This window comes from Miscanthus floridulus, chromosome 6 (assembly GCF_019320115.1).
Source record: "Miscanthus floridulus cultivar M001 chromosome 6, ASM1932011v1, whole genome shotgun sequence".
Taxonomy (NCBI): Eukaryota; Viridiplantae; Streptophyta; class Magnoliopsida; order Poales; family Poaceae; genus Miscanthus; species Miscanthus floridulus.
Window position 1 is genome coordinate 141,182,851 of NC_089585.1, and position 17,511 is coordinate 141,200,361.

The window sequence follows — 17,511 nt, forward strand, 5'->3', positions numbered from 1 at the left end:
CATCCATAAAATAGTCGATTCTGACATTACATCTAAATCAACTGATACCGGTTATCATCCAATCGATTCATTAATGATACAATCCTGGAAGCTTCGAGTTCCCGCGTTTTTCTTTCCAAATTTTGGTGTAAACACAGACGTATATTGCAAGTGCTTTCATTATTTCGGACGTATGTTGCAAGTGTTTTATCTTAAATGTTGCAAAAATAGATCATGATGTTCCGCATGTTGTAGTGGGACCCATCTGCAACAGTCACCTGCTAGGCCCCCTACATACGCGTGGGTGTAGAGTGGGCGCGCACAAGCCACGGTGCGGGCGCAGGACACGGGACGAAACCCCCACCCCCACCTCCAGTGGGACCCATCTGCAGCAGTCACCTACTAGGCCCCCTGCATACGCGTGGGTGTGGAGTGGGCGCGATATGAAGCAGGCACAGTCAGCGCGGGCTTCTGGACGCGTCCACGCGCTAAACGTTCCGTAAAATAAAACACGCCATATATCGTATTCACCATCCCAGATTGTACTGTGAAAAATGTTATAAGAGGTATCAAACTATAGATGTAGCATTATCCAGTAACAGTCTCGAAGCATTGGTGGCATTGAAAGAGAACCAGTAAGCCAAACAATGTGGACTATATATCATAACCGGAACCTCAATAAGTTCCACCACACTCCAGCTATTCACTTCTTTCAAAGAAAAGAGTCATATGATACATTTGCCAAATGAACATCAGTTATTTCTAAGGAGCATTTGGTTTTTAATCAAATTTGCGTTGTAGTCTGCAACCCAAACGGATCCAGCCTCAGTGCAGCAGTAACCGTGTGTGTGACCTTCTGTTTCAACCGACAGGGTGACCCTGGGTGCCTGCTTTGATATCTGCAAATCCTCCAAATTAACTGAAGATAGTTAGCATCTAGCAGCCCAGTTCCCCAACACCAGCTATCAGAATAGAATGCTGTCAAATAGCATATCATCACTTCACCTCTTCTAAGTGAGATAGTGGACCCCAGTGATCATCCACACCAAACAAAAAGGCCATTTTCTCCTCTTGTGCTCTGATGAAAGTCCAGTCTGGTTCTTCAGTAAGCTGGAGCACAACGAGAAAGAAATAATCATAGCCACTATGCAAGTAAAGATGGAGGGGCTCTAGTTACTCAAATAGATGTGCTGTTATAATGGTCCATGCGTATGTATGTAGAAGTAGAAGTAGAACATCAAGTAGTCAGAATTGTGAGTAACCTTTTGGAACTCTGTCATTGCCATGAAAAGAACATTGCGCACTGTATTGTACTGCAATGGGCATGGAGAAGGGGCACATGTCTCAACATTTTGTGACAGTTGAAGCATATGAAACAACACACCAAGTTGGTTACTAAAAGTTCAGAACCAACCCTTAAGAGATGGCAGCATACAGCATCAACAGCTGTTACAGACCATGAAGGTCCAAGGAACCTTCTCACAATGCCCCTTGTAATTGAAAGTCGGAGTGACCCGATGAAAGATGCAGATAAACTAACCAATTTACTTAGGAGTGATGACCTGATCCAAATTGAGAAGACCCACTTCAGCAAAATGATTAGTAAAGATTTGGGAGCATATTTGAAACACAAGTCAAAGTAAGGTCTTTTTTTTTTCTCGAAAACGCAGGGGAGCTGCTTCATTATATTAAGAAGAAAGCAAGGGGCTAGAGCCCTACAACACATGCCACACACAACCCCACACAACTCAGAAATTACATTCGCGCCCGAAAATAGAAAGGGAAGCGACCAAAAAGACCTTAAAATTTACTTCTGAACAGATGAAAATCACTACTAACTTAAAAGTTATAGTCAGCTATATGCCACTCATATCCAGCTTCCCATGTTGCATTGCTTGTTCAAATGGGAAAATAATCTTATATTGCATCATCCTATACTATTTTACTTGACTACAAATCAGTTGCTCACCGCAATATATTCAGTGTTGATGCAATCAGGCAATAGAAGCAACATGCTATGATGACAATTATAAAAACTTGATCAGAGCATTTCAGTACCTTGCGATATATCCAATTGCTGATTGTGTTACAGAACTCTTGTTCATCTTTAAAAATGGATACAGTCCTACAAAAAAATTTATCTGTCCAGGAGAAGCGAAGGCAATAGTAAATGCTATGGGCAGATTGTGGGAGAGGACTGGCAGACATGGGCAAGAATCCAGACCTTATTCTGAAATCTTTTGAAGACTTCCAGGCCTATGTATGCGCCAATTGAATGACCAACCTTCATTTAAACAAACAAATGCAATTCTTTTGGGAACGAATAAAGAGATGGTGAGAAAAGTCACAGGTTCCATATTGGGTATTTAAATAAGGAATAGATCTGAATGTTCCAGAGTTACTGAACATAACATGTTATGTTAATCTATATTAATAAAACCCTGTGTAATGCCATAACAATGCTGTGAACATTACAGTGACAAAGGTTCTATAATACTTTGATTTCACATTACAAAAGGCAAATGGGAACTTGAGCCAGATGTTAAAGCAGTCAAATCTGTGATGCATACTCCTCTAGGTTGTATAAATATCCGGATGTTATTTGGAAACTACAACTTTCCACTTCCAAACAAGAGTAAGCACCTAAGCTCTGATATCTGTAATACTCGTTTAGATTACATATATTTGTATGCTAGTATGTCAAGAAACATACTAGAGTTTTCAGTTAACATAGAACAACTTGAATGAAGGCTTGTAGTGGTGAAGGCGAAAGTTTACCAAAACTATTGGTTGTTCAGAATGCTGAAGCTCTTGCTCAATGAAATCAACCTGCATGCATGAACACCGATTAAACGGGATAAACATGGGATAAAACCACAGGGCAGTCTTGGCCTGTTGGCCATGCAAATAAAGGAGTTAAATCTTCTCCGGAACAAACTGATTAAAAAGTAAATCAGTACATGAAACAGAACATATTAAGACAATGGCAGATGAAACAAATATGAGGCTTTCCTCTCTATTTTGCTATTTTCTTTCATGACAGAAGTTGCAGAAAAAGCTGTTGCAGCAGAAACACAAATGGACAGAAAATAGTAAAGAGAAGTTTCAACTGATGGAGCATGTAAACTGCACCTTGTGGTCAATTTGTTCATACAATGAAAACAATCGTCCATGCTCACAGTCCTGCCATAAGATGTATCAAAATCAGTCCTGCTGGCAATACTAATATGCTGAATAAGGAATCTAAATAGAGTTAAATTGTAGCCCAAACATTTAAGGATCTCTAATATATGTGTATTACAAGGTTTGCTGCAGGGTTGTTGGCACCCATAGTTGCATGTGAAACAAACATCAGGTAAGTTGTATAAGTTACCTTCTGGCTATGTGAAATGTGCCCTATTGCTGAAAACAGGCAAGGTTCATCAGCAAGCAGCAAGTCACACAGATACTAGCCCATACTACACAAAGAAAAATGCATTATGCAATTACCTGTAACAGATGCTTGGCCACCGAGGTTTTCATAGAGCGCTTCGACAAAGTCCTTATAAAACGCAGCTATGCCTACCAAAACAAAACAGAAACTGGTTACATTCAAGAGCATTTCAACATTTCGAATCCTCTCTCTTGCTTGAACCATACGCGCAGCGCAGCACACCGACCTGGATTCCCAGGAATAAGCAGCACGTGGAGGGACGGTTCCTTGGACCTTATCTCGAGCAATTCTGTAGCAAAGCTGCAGGGAATCGCGGCGAGCGCGTGTGGTTAGAACTGAAGAACAGCTTATAACCATCCAGATTCAGCAATTCGTCAGCTCAAACACCAGTGTAGGGTCGTCTGTCCGTGTAGTGTAAGTTGCGGTAGTACTAGTACCTCGACACCTTGCATAGCCTGGTCGTGGCCTGCTCCCTTGGCGGGAACGGCGTGAGCCTGACTCTCTCCATGGATCCCGTGCTTCGACCCGGCCCCGGCGTCGCGCCGCACGCCGATCTAAACCACCTGCAGCGCTAACCGCGAGAGGAGACATCAGGCACGGACGAAACCACGATACGGTGGGGATTAGAAGAACGGTAGGTCGAACCAACCTGAGCGCTGCTGCAGAGATCACCGGCGCACCGGAGCAAGACTGGCGGAGGACGAGGAGCGGAGCGCGTTAGTCGGTAGGAACTACTAGGAAGGAGGCGGTTGATTACGGGAGAAAGAGGCTGGCCGCTGGCAGCTGCTCGTGCCCGAGGGGCGGAGATGCTTACCCATCCGATTGCAGATGGATCGGGGACGAAGAGGAGGAGGAGCTGGGTGGGGGATTCGCGGGTGCGGCGCGCGCCGGAGAGTGGAGACGAACAAGAGTGCCTACTGGTCACCCAGTCACAGGTCGGACAGGTGAGAATCGGGTATTCAGGGCCCACCACGAGCGGTGGTGTGCAACGTCATCGACCAAGCCATGTGAATTTGTGAGAAATAAACTTTTTATTATTCCTATGAAAATAATGGATTTGAAGGTTATTTTGTGGAATTCGTGTACTTCATTGTCGTACTGGGGAAAAATCACAACCGAGATGGATGCAAAAGCCCGTACTTTTTTAGTCAACGAATAGTATTTTTCTCTTATAATAAATCAGTCAACGATACTTTCAGTCATGATCATAGAAAAAAAAAAAAAGAGAACAGGAATCCATGCTCCAAGCAGTTTGATTTTAATCTTACAGTTGCCTTTCTTTTTCAACAAAAACTGCCTTTATTTTAGATGGATAAGAACCACCACCACATGAAACTTTTTAACTGCTGATATTTCGAATTACCATGTGTGGTTTATAATCCTATTTACAGCCATAGCATTACTCGTTTTACACCCTCTGATCTTGAAATTTGAAGCTAATGTAATACATCCAACATTTGTCTCAAAACTGTCGTAAACCAAATTTTGTTGTTTTGCTTAATTTGCTAAAGGACATTGTTCCAACTTCCAAACCGCATAGTGAGACATCACGCGCGAACTCCAACTCCAAAGCCCAAGCTCACCTCGCCTCAGGGCAGGGGCAGCAATTCCCATTTTCTCGGCCTCCGCGCCTCCACGGCGGCCATGGACGTCGATGACCCGTCGCCGCGCGTCGGCGGAGGCAGCGGCGCGGACCCGCCCCGCATCCGGCGGCTGGAGGAATCGGTGGTGAACCGCATCGCGGCGGGGGAGGTGATCCAGCGCCCGTCGTCGGCGGTCAAGGAGCTCGTCGAGAACAGCCTCGACGCCGGCGCGTCCACGGTCTCCGTCACCGTAAAGGACGGAGGGCTCAAGCTCATACAGGTTTCCGACGACGGCCACGGCATCCGGGTATGCTCGCTAAACCCTAAACCCCTGAAATCGACCCCACTTTTTTTTTTTTTGATAGGGACCCCACTTTCTAGTGTCGAGTAGTTGGAGGACCGAGTCCGTTTTGGAGCGGTTCTGGGATTGGTGGATTCAACGAATTGCCAAGCATGTGAATGATGAACGAACCATTAGGGACATTTGGTTCTGTGCTTTGATATGTTTGAAATGTTATATGTCTTGACCACATTGCAAACAATATTACGAGAACAAAACTATCAGGATATAATTTTCCCTATTAAGCAGTCCAGGAATGTGAATGCTAATAAATTTCAGGTACGATTTTGGATGCTACTCCTAGTCCTATATGGCTATATGTGATGTGTGAGTGTGACCACAAGAGGTTTGTTGCATTTCGAGGGGCCTGCTCCCTATCATAGGATAAGCACATTCACTATGTGATCTGTTAAGACTTCCGAGGTTCTTTGTATTTTGAGGGGCCTCCTCTCAATTATAGGATAACTGCATTCAATGCATGTTCTGTTCATATTTCGCAGTCTCACCCTAAGTGTCCCACTGAAAAAGCACCTATGTAACTAATTTGTTTTCATTTCACAGTTTGAGGATTTGCCAATATTGTGCGAAAGGCATACTACCTCAAAGTTATCTGCATATGAGGATTTACAGACCATAAAATCTATGGGATTTAGAGGGGAGGCCCTGGCCAGTATGACTTATGTCGGCCATGTTACTGTGACAACAATAACAGAGGGCCAATTTCACGGCTATCGGTTAGTTCATGAACAGTTCAAAATTTTATGATTCTGCTATATTCTATATTTGCTGCTGATATAAGTTATGTCATGTTTTCCCGTCAGTGTTTGTTATAAAGATGGAGTAATGGAGAATGAGCCAAAACCCTGTGCTTCAGTTAAAGGAACTCAAGTCATGGTCAGTTTACATGAAGTACCTACTTCCTTGTCTGCTTAATACTGTTGGATATTGGATATTTCTGTAAGGTTTACAACAACATAATTCTCTGCAGGTTGAAAATTTATTTTACAATATGGTAGCTCGTAGAAAAACATTGCAGAACTCCAATGACGACTACCCCAAGATTGTAGATTTCATTAGTCGTTTTGCAGTCCATCACATCAATGTGAACTTTTCCTGCAGAAAGGTAAATATCCCTGCCCTTTTCCACTGTTATATCATCGTCAGATTTAATAAGGCACCCTTTATATCATCACTCATCAGATTTAATAGGGTATCATTTGCTTCTTATGTCACAGCATGGAGCCAATAGAGCAGATGTTCATAGTTCGAGCACATCTTCTAGACTGGATGCTATAAGGAATGTCTATGGGGCTTCTGTTGTTCGTGATCTGATTGAAATAGAAGTTTCAGATGAGGATGCTGGAGATGCAGTCTTCAAGATGGATGGTTATATATCAAATGCAAATTATGTGGCAAAGAAGATCATGATGATCCTTTTCATAAATGGTAGAAACATACAAGAATAGTACTAGTGACTTTTTTAGGGAGCCAATATTTCTCCATTCCTGTGTAAATAACATCTGCTGGTTTATTTAGATTTGGAAACTTTTTCTCTACAAATGAATGATCATGTAGATAATCCACCTTTGCCATTCTGGTCAGAATTAGTCAAGTTAGCCGCTCCTTTTTGTTTTCTACTATATGCATTATTTCTCTGCTTTATCATTTATGTATCTTCATATTTACTCTTCAGATAGGCTTGTAGACTGTACCGCTTTAAAAAGGGCAATTGAATTTGTGTACTCTGCAACGTTGCCTCAAGCATCCAAACCCTTCATATACATGTCCATCAATCTTCCGTCAGAACATGTGGATGTCAATATACACCCAACCAAAAAAGAGGTATGCTGTTCTGCTTCTGATGTTCAAGCATTTTTCTTTCTTTTATTTTTTCCAATTATAGAACAAATGATTGGACACTTTTGTGAATACTTTGACTTTCAGGTTAGCCTCTTGAATCAAGAGCGTATTATTGAAACTATAAAAAATACAATTGAGGAAAAGCTGAGGAATTCTAATACCACAAGGATATTCCAAACTCAGGTAATTAATTGGCTATTTAGCACTGTGTATCTGCAAACCTGCTTATATTACTTAGTCCCATACAAATACGTGATGCTTAGTTACTTACCCTTGGATTGTATGTGTATTGTGAACATTGATATTACATGGTAGTTCTGGGTCATAACCTTTATTCCGCTACTATACTTTACTTACCGGTTGCCATATATCTGTTTGACAACTTTTGATTACATACTTGGGCACCATGTTCATAAAATCTTTCTTGGAAACATGACTCTTCACTGGGTGACCCTGCCTATAAACACAAGCATTGACCTGAGAACTTTATTTGATATGTCATATGTGTTTTTAATGGCATATGATTTGGCGATGGTCAAGCATGTTTTTCATTATTTATAATAACAGATTCTTATACTTGAAATGTCCTATGATGTCTGTGCATATGTAATTGAACTTTGATGTAAACTTCTGTACCATTGATGATGCTGTTCCATGTAAGTTGCAGGCAGTTAACTCCTCAGCACTTACTCAAGTTTACACACAGAAGGACAAGGGTACTGAGGTCAAAATGGCCTCTGGTATGTACAACGTTAATCAACACGTATAATGGATCATAACTTTTTAAGCTTAAATGTGTTCCAGTAGTGCCCTATGCTGCCTTGGCGTATGAGTTAATTGCTTATTACTATTTGCTACCTGCTCAGCTGTATCTGAATCCCGCCCAGTGAATCATCTCATTGTAACCATTTGTACTGTAGGAATGAAATCTCAAAAGACTCCTGTGAGCCAAATGGTCAGAACTGATCCACGCAATCCATCTGGAAGGTTGCACACTTACTGGCATGGGCAATCTTCAAATCTTGAAAAGAAATCTGACCTTGTTTCTGTAAGGTAGGCTATTAATTATCACAAGCTGGCAACCACTGAGCGTTCCTTTCAGATTTTCCTCATCATTTGATTTGATCTTGTATTTGTATCATTGAAACACTTCACCCCCTCACATGTGTTAGAAGTAGAATGAGGCCAACCAACTGTATTGCAAGGCCCAAGAGGGCTAGTATACACATGTACATATGCAAAGAAGCCCTCCAAGTAGAGGGAAAACACATATACCTCCTATACATCTAACACCCCCCCTCAAACTCATGGTGGATCTACAACACTGAGTTTGGAGAGTAGAAAACTATGATGAGCCCGGGTCTGTGCCTTGGTGAAGAAATCAGCTAACTGAACCTCTGAAGGCACATGGTGGAGCGTCACAACCAGATCATGCACCTGCGATCTCATGTAGGAAGCATCAACGCCAATGTGTTTGGTGAGCTCATGCTTGACTGGGTCTCGAGCAATACTGATCGCACCGGTGCTGTCAGAAGAGAGAGGAGTGGGTGCAGTGGCAGGAACACCAAAATCCTCAAGAAGCCATCGTAGCCATGTCACCTCCGCAGTCACAGTCGCCATAGCACGCAGCTCAGCCTCAGCACTCGAGCGGGAAACTGCAGTCTGCTTCTTGGTTTTCCAGGCAATCAAGGAGGAGCCAAGGAAAACACAATAGGCAGAGAGAGAGTAGCGATCATAATGATCACTCGCCCAGGTCGCATCAGAATACGCCTGAAGCTGAAGAGAACTGGAACGAGAGAAGAAAAAGGCGCCGAGAGATAGTTCCACGAAGGTATCGCAGAACACGAAGGAGGTGAGCATAGTGGAGCTGGGTAGGAGCTGAGACAAACTGACTCAAGATATGCACAGAGTGAGAAATGTCAGGACGAGTGATCCCAAGGTAGACAAGACTCCCAACAAGCTGACGATAGCGAGTAGGATCAGCAAGTGGTACACCATCAGTGGGTCGTAGGTGAACACCAAGCTCCATAGGAGTATCAACAGTGCGGTGATCAGTGAGAGCAGCACGGGAAAGAATGTCCTGAGTGTACTTCTCCTGAGAGAGAAAAATACCATCAGATGTGGAGGTGACCTCAAGACCAAGGAAGTAACGAAGGGGACCCAAATCAGACATAAGGGATGTCTCACTGAGACGCTGCTTCACAAAATCAATGTACTGGGAATCATCGCCCGTGATGATCATGTCATCGACATAGAGAAGAAGAAGGGTGCGACCACGAGGGGAAGTGTGAACAAAAAGAGCAGGATCATGATCACTTGGCGTAAAACCAGCATCGATGACAACAGAGGAGAAACGCTCAAACCAGGCCCGAGGAGCTTGCTTGAGGCCGTAGAGAGAACGGCGCAACCGACAAACCAGACCATCAGGAACAGAGTATCCTGGAGGTGGCTGCATATAGACTTCCTCTCGCAGCTTGCCATTGAGGAAGGCATTCTTGACATCCAACTGGGATATCGACCACTGACGAACAGAAGCAACTGCAAGAAGAGTGCGAACAGTAGTCATGTGCGCGACAGGAGCGAAGGTCTCCTCATAGTCACGACCTTGCTCCTGTTGGAAGCCGCGCGCCACAAGACGAGCCTTGTAGCGCTCAAGAGAGCCATCCGAGCGGGTCTTTACCTTGTACACCCACTTGCAAGTGATAGGGGTCACGTGAGGTGGCAAAGGAACAAGATCCCAGGTGCTAGTACGTTCTAGGGCAGCAATCTCCTCAGCCATAGCATGTTGCCACTCCTGGTGAACGGCAGCTTCCCGATAGGTCGTGGGCTCAGCCAAGACGGCAGCAGTGAAGCCAAGGCGATCGGGACGACGAAGGGTGCTGCGATCACGAAGAGAATAACGAGGAGGAAACTCGGGAGGAGGTCCAAGGACGGACGGAGAAGAGTCAAGTGGTGGCGCCGGGCGCGGACGACGAGTGTAGTAGTGAGTGATCTCACGGGAAGGACGCAACGATGATAGTGGAGGAGAGACTGGTGGTGGAGAGGTAGGAGGAGGTGGTGAAGGTGGAGAAGGAGGTGGTGGTGGTGGAGGCGGAGTAAAAGATACCTGAGGGGGCGAAGAGGATGGAGACGACAGCGGAAAATACCACTCAGGTAAAGTGAGGAATGAGAGGGACTCAGTGGTACTAGAAGAACCGGAAGGGGAACGAGGATAGTAAGGCCGGGATTCATCGAAGGTGACATCCCGAGAAATCCTCATCCGACGAGCAACAGGGTCATAGCAGCGATAACCCTTATGTTCCGTACTGTACCCAAGAAAAACACACTCAACAGACTGAGCAGTGAGTTTTGTGCGCTCACGAGGTGAAAGTAGGACGTAACAGACACATCCAAAACAACGAAGATGGCTATAGGAAGGAGGGGTGCCGAAAATACGCTCATAGGGAGTGCAACCCCGAAGACAAGTAGAGGGTTGGCGATTTATAAGAAAAACAGCTGTAGAAACCGCCTCAGCCCAAAAATGAGGAGCAAGCATAGAAGAGATCAAGAGAGCACGAGCAGTCTCAAGAGTGTGGCGATGCTTGCGCTCAGCAACACCATTTTGAGCATGAGCACCAGGACATGAAAATTGGGCAAGCGTACCCTGCTCAGCAAGGTAGGAACGATGAGCAGTGGAGATGTACTCACCAGCAGAATCCGCACGAAAAACTCGAATGAGAGAGTTGAACTGGGTACGGATCATGGTGGCAAATTGCTGGTAAATAGAAAGAAATTGACCACGAGAAGACATCAAATAAATCCAGGTAAATCTCGAATAGTCATCAATGAAAATAACATAATATGATTGACCCCCTTTTGAAACAAAAGGTGCAGGACCCCATACATCAGAGTGAACAAGATCAAAAGGTTTCTGGGACTTAGACTCACTAGAAGGGTAGGGGAGTTGCAACTGTTTGCCAAGTTTACAACCCGTACAATGAAGAGTAGTGTCACCAGAAACAGGACCTAAAACACCACTACCAACAAGGGTGGACAATCTAGAACCAGAGAGGTGGCCAAGACGACGATGCCACTGCGCAAAAGAAGTGGTAGACGAAGCAGCTGACACGGATGCTGGAGAACTGGGTGATGTGGGAGCCAAAATGGGTGAAGGAAGACGCAACCAATCAAGCTCCCAGAGGCGTTGGGAGTCCCGACACCTAGGCCCAGTTCCCACCAAGAGGCCCGTACGGAGATCCTGAACACAACAAGAATCAGACTCAAGGATTATGCGACAGCCATGATCAGTGATTTGACCCGCAGACAAGAGTTGCATAGTGAGTTTGGGAACATGCGAAACAGTAGGAATATTAAACGAAGAGGTCGAAAGAACACCTCTCCCAGCAACAGGAAGAGAAGTGCCATCTGCGGTGCGAACAGAAATAGGTGGATCGGGGGAAGATAGAGAGGATAAGTGTGTTGCATGAGGTGTCATATGAAAAGAGGCACCAGAGTCGAGGAACCATGGGGATGATATACCTGACGGAGGAGGAGCGGAACTAGAAGCCTGAGCTGTAGTCCCGTGACCGGAGGCCTGAGCTGCAGTAGTGAGGCGACGAAACAGGGCAAGAACCTCCTGCTCCGCTGCAGACACGGAACGAGTGCTCTGTGAAGTAGAGGAACCACCAGAGCCCTGAAAAGAGCGTCTGCCACGACGCCCTGATCGGTCGCGCTGCTTCTTGCGACAATCCTTCTCCTCATGACCATAGATCTTGCAGTAGCCACACTGAATACCAGAAAGTGCCCCCGTCACCACAGGAGAGGGCTGAGACGGAGGCGGAGAGACCTGGGGAGGTGTGGCTGCTAGGACGGAGGGCTGCGGCGGAACACGAGTCACACCCCCAGCTCGAAGACGTGTCTCCTCAGCTCGTAACTCAGGCATCGCCTCTGAGAGCGATGGGCGCGGACGACGAGTCAGCAACTGTGCTCGAACAGTCTCGAACTCGGGACGAAGCCGAGAGAGAAACTCGTGAAGGCGAAGAATGTTTCTCTGGTCCCGGTGACGGTCACAGCACCGGCAAGTACCACCACCGCAGAACTCAGCGCCCAAACTGTCCAGGCGATGCCAGACAGCTGTCATCTGACGGTGGAATTCCTCAACTGTGGAGTCAAGCTGACGAAGCGACTGAGCCTCGTCAACAACAGCAAGGTACATCGCTTCGTTACGAATCTCGTAGCTGCGACGGAGGTGAGCCCACATAAGGTGTGAAGTGGCAAGACCTCTAAGGGATAACGAGAGATCGACCTCCATGCTCGCAAGTAAGATAGCCTTAGCAGATTTTTCCTCGCGCAGCCAAGTCTCATAGACACCGAGATCAGACTGGTAGCTCTCCATCTCAGCCTCAAATGCCTCAAGTAAAGTATTCTTGGCATCATCATCAGCATCTGGCGGGTATGTGGGCGGCGTGGGAAGAAGAGGACGGGGAGGACAGATCCGCTCACCCGTGAGGTAGCCCCACAGCAACTGCCCATCCATGTGGACCTCCATATGGAAAACAAAATCGCTCCAATTGGTGCCATTAAAAATGACAGGGCACCGAGGGACCAGAACATGGCCAGGACGTCCGGGAGACGCCATGGAGGAGAGAACGAGCCTCTCTTCTTCTTCTTCTTCTTCTTTTTTTTTTTTTTTTTTTTTTTACAGAGAGGAGAGGAGGACCGGCCGGCTCTCTAGCACAAGACCGACGGCTCGCTATACAGGCGCGGACGAAGAGAGGAGAGGGAGACAGAAAGAGTTGAGAAGCAGAGCAACTGCACGGGAGACGAGCCGCGCACGCAGGTGGAGGCGTCCGGCTCGCAGGGCCGCTCGGGAGGGAGCGGGCGCAGTGCGGTGGCGCGGGAGGGCGGCGCGGTGGCGTGCAGGACCGCGCTAGCCGGCGGCGGGCCGGCGCTCGAGCGGGCGGCGGCGGCCGGCGCGGAGCGGCGGCGCGTTGCGCGCAGGGCCGCGCGAGCGGTCGGCGGTCCGGCACGCAGGGGCGCGCGAGCGTGCGGCGCGGGTTCGCGACCGCTGCGCGATGCGGTCGGATGGCCGGGGCGGAGCAGCGCGAGGGTGGGATGCGGAGGCCGGCGGGGTTGGGCAGAAATCACCGGCTGCTGCTCAGCAGTCGAAGGTAAGGATGGAAACCTAGCTTGATACCATGTTAGAAGTAGAATGAGGCCAACCAACTGTATTGCAAGGCCCAAGAGGGCTAGTATACACATGTACATATGCAAAGAAGCCCTCCAAGTAGAGGGAAAACACATATACCTCCTATACATCTAACAACATGCACCTTTTTTTTTTGTTTACAAACTTGCTATCCTATCCTTGTGATGATTTTTTTGATTGCATGCTGGATCTCGTTTTATTGGGAGTGCTGTCCTTTCCTTTTTTTCCTATGTTGGTTGCTAATTCAAACAATCTATTTTAAGAAGTGAAAACTGTGATTGCTATCATTTATTTTTGCTGAGGCTGATTTTCTTTTTCAATGTTTACATGATTCTACAAGAAATGTTGTAAGATCAAGGAGGAATCCAAAGGATGCTTGTGATCTATCTAGCCGTCATGAGCTTCTTATGGAAATAGATTCTCACTGCCATCCTGGTGAGTTCATCTTATCCTTTTTCTGAAAGGGGTGCCTCTATTCTTTTAGCCTGATGTTTTATCTACTGCTGCAGGTCTTTTAGAGGTCATTAAGAATTGCACATATGTTGGCTTGGCTGATGAAGTTTTCGCTTTGATACAGCACAATACTCACTTATACCTTGTCAATGTTGTAAATGTTAGGTAACTCCAACGCAGTGAATTATCTCTTGTCCTTTCCACATGTGACCAGTGCCTTATCTGAGCAAAAACAAAAATTCTTGCATGATTCGCAGATGGCACTAGAAACCCAATTCCATTCTAACCATACAGATAAGATGCATGCATGCCCACATAAAGTTGTTCAGGATGATGCCATGCCAGACCATCACACCGCTACCACCTGCATTGCAACTACTGCTGCCACTTCGACATATTGCATTGATATTATTTATTTCCATGGACATTTTGTATTTAATTTCATTTCATGTGATATGTTAATTATTCAATTTACGGTGCAGTAAAGAACTCATGTACCAGCAAGCTCTGTGCCGTTTTGGAAACTTCAATGCTATACAGCTTAGTGAACCAGCTCCTCTTCAGGAGCTGCTGCTGATAGCACTGAAAGATGATGAATTAATCGGTGATGAAAATGATGAGAAACTGGAGATTGCAGAGGTAAGTTGTTTTCTGAATTGCCCAAAATCTTGGTTAATGTGATAGGTGCCTAAGGTGATGTATAATATCTATAAGTTTCAGTTTGAGTCTGCCAACTTCTTGTTACATAGCTCCTTAAAGAAACATAATCTATTTTTTGCAGGTAAACTCGAAGATACTGAAAGGAAACGCTGAGATGATTAATGAGTACTTCTCTATTCACGTTGATCAAGATGGGAACTTGACCAGGCTTCCAGTTGTACTTGATCAGTACACCCCTGATATGGATCGTCTCCCAGAATTTGTGTTGACTATGGGGAATGATGTAGGTTTTCTCTTATTAAGTCGTCAAGTTCATTATGTGTGCTAATTTAAAACTGGAGCGTGGAACTAGAGTGCTAGACTGTACACTCCCTATCGAGATGGCAAGTAATTCATTTGCAGAACTGTTTCAGTGTTTGAAATTTAACTAGCTTTTCGTACAAGTATCTGAACATAACTTCTTATTTAACTTGTTTCTTAGTTTGAACCCTGATGTATGTTGCCTCATGGCATTTTTTTTGGATGATGCAGTCCTCCTAGTTCTCGCAACCCTGATTTTTTTAGCAATTTCAATCTAAAAATAGGTTACCTGGGATGATGAGAAAGAGTGCTTCAGAACGGCAGCAGCTGCTATTGGGAACTTCTACGCACTCCATCCTCCCATCCTTCCAAATCCATCAGGGAGTGGCGTTCAGTTGTACAAGAAAAATAAAGATTGCATGGCGAGTGGCGAACATGTTGATAGTACAGGTGAGCAGATTGGTTTATGTACTTTGCAGCCATTACTCAGTGAGGTGCTATTGGTGCTAGGACATTATCAAGAGTCGCAAGGTGTACACCGTAGTAGACATCATCAATATTACTGAAGCTGGATTCTGTCCCAGTTGACAACCCTGAAACCACTCCTATAAGATGAGATGAAAAATTAAAGAAAACACCAATAATTCTGATATATGATGCTAGGGCTACATATTTCATAGGCTGAATACATGTATTTTCATCAGCGTTAACTACTATTGGTGCTAAAATGTGAATTGCGCCACAGATGAAGATGACATTGATCACGAACTACTTGCGGAAGCAGAGACAGCATGGTCCCAACGCGAGTGGACCATTCAGCATGTCTTATTTCCATCCATTCGACTTTTCCTCAAGCCCCCAAAGTCAATGGCAACAGATGGAACCTTTGTTCAGGTTTGTTCCCTTGTGTTTCAAAGCTTTGGCGTGTACACCTTTTGACTGTGTAGAGAGACCATTAGATATGACCAAACCCCTGACACTGTACTTTGATCTATGGATGGTTTCGTTGCTGCACCTAATTCATTGGCATGCTTTACGTACAATCTCTTATATATATCACCAGGTTGTCATTGAACTGTTTAACAAATTGCCAGTATGGAGTCCTATTTAGAAATGCATGTACTTGTACCATTGGTACCGTCAAATGTGCCTCCAGACTAATGCATACTTCTGAAACTGAAACCACCATCCCATCTTCTCATCGTTGCAATGTCCTTGGCATAATCTTTGAACAAGGTACTACGTGTACAAGTGGTCTTGCATTTTTCTTAAAATTGCCAGTTAAAAGCTGTAAATTATCTTGGACAGATCATAGTATCATCACCAGGCCACCTGTGGGTTGATTGTTTCGAGTAGATTGTCTTGTCCTTTCTATGTCAACATGTAGCCAAGCTTTGAAATAGTGTTACTTGTATGACTCACCTCTGTCGATGATAATAACAATGGTTGCTAACATCTTTCTATTTATTTTTCTAAACTGTGTGTGCAGATTGCTTCTCTGGACAAACTTTACAAGATTTTTGAGAGATGTTAGCTCACACAAGTAACAACTTACAAGAAGCCGAAGGAACACTCCAATGAAACATTTTGTGTTGTATATAATTTTGTACTTGTAGCATCGTAAATGTTCTTTTTTGACAAAACATAAATGTTTTTTTTAGTAGTAGACAGATTGACTAATGAAATTGGAAGCGTACCCTAAGCAAACGTCGCATGGACTGTCAGTTTCAGTATCCTCTTGTTTGATGGCTCAATTTAATGAGTTTGTGATGTGTCGGCACCTTGTTGAAATTAGCAGTATGGCTTCGGAGTTTAAATAAAATATACTCTCTCCGTGCTAAATTATAAGTCATTTCAACTTTCTTGAAGAGTCGAAGCATCTCAAGTTTGTTCAAAATTATAAACAAAATTACAAAGATTTATTATATCAAAAAAGGAATTATTTTGCTTCCTGACAAAGAATCAATTGTGGTGTGGCGAACGAGCAGAAAGGAAGCAACCTTGACATTCATGATTTACAATTGCAACAGCAAGGTCAAGACATTCCTTTATATATCCCCCTCTTTCCTACGGTTCTTGTGTAGTTCTGTCGCTTCCACGAAGCACAAACTTCTTGGTCCTCTGTATGGCCACTCGCCATTTCTCTGAACCCTCTTCTCTGATCCATCTGCGAGTGTTGAATTTTCCTCCCATATCGTACACGTTTGAAACACGAACTTTAGAGGATTTTAGTGGCAACAACCCTGCCTCATTTGGAACAAAGGAAAAATGTAGGAATTTTAGAGGAATCCGATTGAAATCCTAAAAAATTATTATATTTTCCCTGCATTATAGATTTCTTTAAGATTGCAAATTTGGTGCAACTCTAATCTTGTGTTTTTCCTATTCCTGTATTTTGAGAATCCTACGTTCCAAAGGAAGCCTTACTAAAAATTGTTGCGCCTCTTATTTCACTTACAATATCTAGATAAAACACTTGAAAATCATTGCAAACATACGCAACATCCAGATAAAATGCTTGCAACGTATGTGTGAAACATATGCAATATCTAGATAAACCCACTTACAACATGAGTCTGGAAAAACGGATGAAACATTATGGATATACACTTGCAACATACGTGTACAATCATTGCAACATATGCAACATCCCGATCTACTTTTGCAACATTTGTATGAAACAATCACAACATACCTCTAAAACATCTGAAACATC

At 44.5% G+C, this 17,511-nt stretch overlaps 2 protein-coding genes and 1 pseudogene across 3 annotated transcripts; 1 reads left to right on the forward strand and 2 right to left on the reverse strand.

Moving 5' to 3' along the window:
• Positions 1–535: 535 nt before the first annotated feature.
• LOC136457148 (uncharacterized) lies at positions 536–4,352 on the reverse strand. Its single transcript, XM_066457192.1, has 14 exons — positions 4,227–4,352; positions 4,062–4,102; positions 3,850–3,983; positions 3,639–3,712; positions 3,469–3,540; positions 3,353–3,381; positions 3,112–3,162; positions 2,758–2,808; positions 2,204–2,263; positions 2,038–2,120; positions 1,394–1,541; positions 1,242–1,292; positions 985–1,089; positions 536–878 (listed from the first exon to the last, which is right to left on the reverse strand). The coding sequence occupies exons 1-14, from the start codon at positions 4,228–4,230 to the stop codon at positions 732–734; spliced, it is 1,050 nt and encodes a 349-aa protein (XP_066313289.1). The 5' UTR covers positions 4,231–4,352; the 3' UTR covers positions 536–731.
• A 575-nt stretch (positions 4,353–4,927) lies between these two features.
• On the forward strand, positions 4,928–16,571 carry LOC136457147 (DNA mismatch repair protein MLH1-like). 2 transcript variants are annotated; one of them, XM_066457190.1, is made up of 16 exons: positions 4,928–5,302; positions 5,897–6,069; positions 6,157–6,229; positions 6,324–6,458; positions 6,571–6,781; positions 7,029–7,177; positions 7,280–7,378; positions 7,857–7,935; positions 8,116–8,248; positions 13,723–13,817; positions 13,892–14,000; positions 14,318–14,474; positions 14,617–14,778; positions 15,080–15,245; positions 15,541–15,689; positions 16,285–16,571. In XM_066457190.1, exons 1-16 carry the CDS (start codon positions 5,057–5,059, stop codon positions 16,327–16,329), a joined length of 2,181 nt encoding a protein of 726 aa, XP_066313287.1. In that variant the 5' UTR covers positions 4,928–5,056; the 3' UTR covers positions 16,330–16,571. The 2 variants fall into 2 exon arrangements, with proteins under 2 accessions (XP_066313287.1, XP_066313288.1); XM_066457191.1 differs by having other exon boundaries at positions 7,863–7,935.
• On the reverse strand, positions 11,529–12,968 carry LOC136459950 (uncharacterized; annotated as a pseudogene).
• Positions 16,572–17,511: the final 940 nt, after the last annotated feature.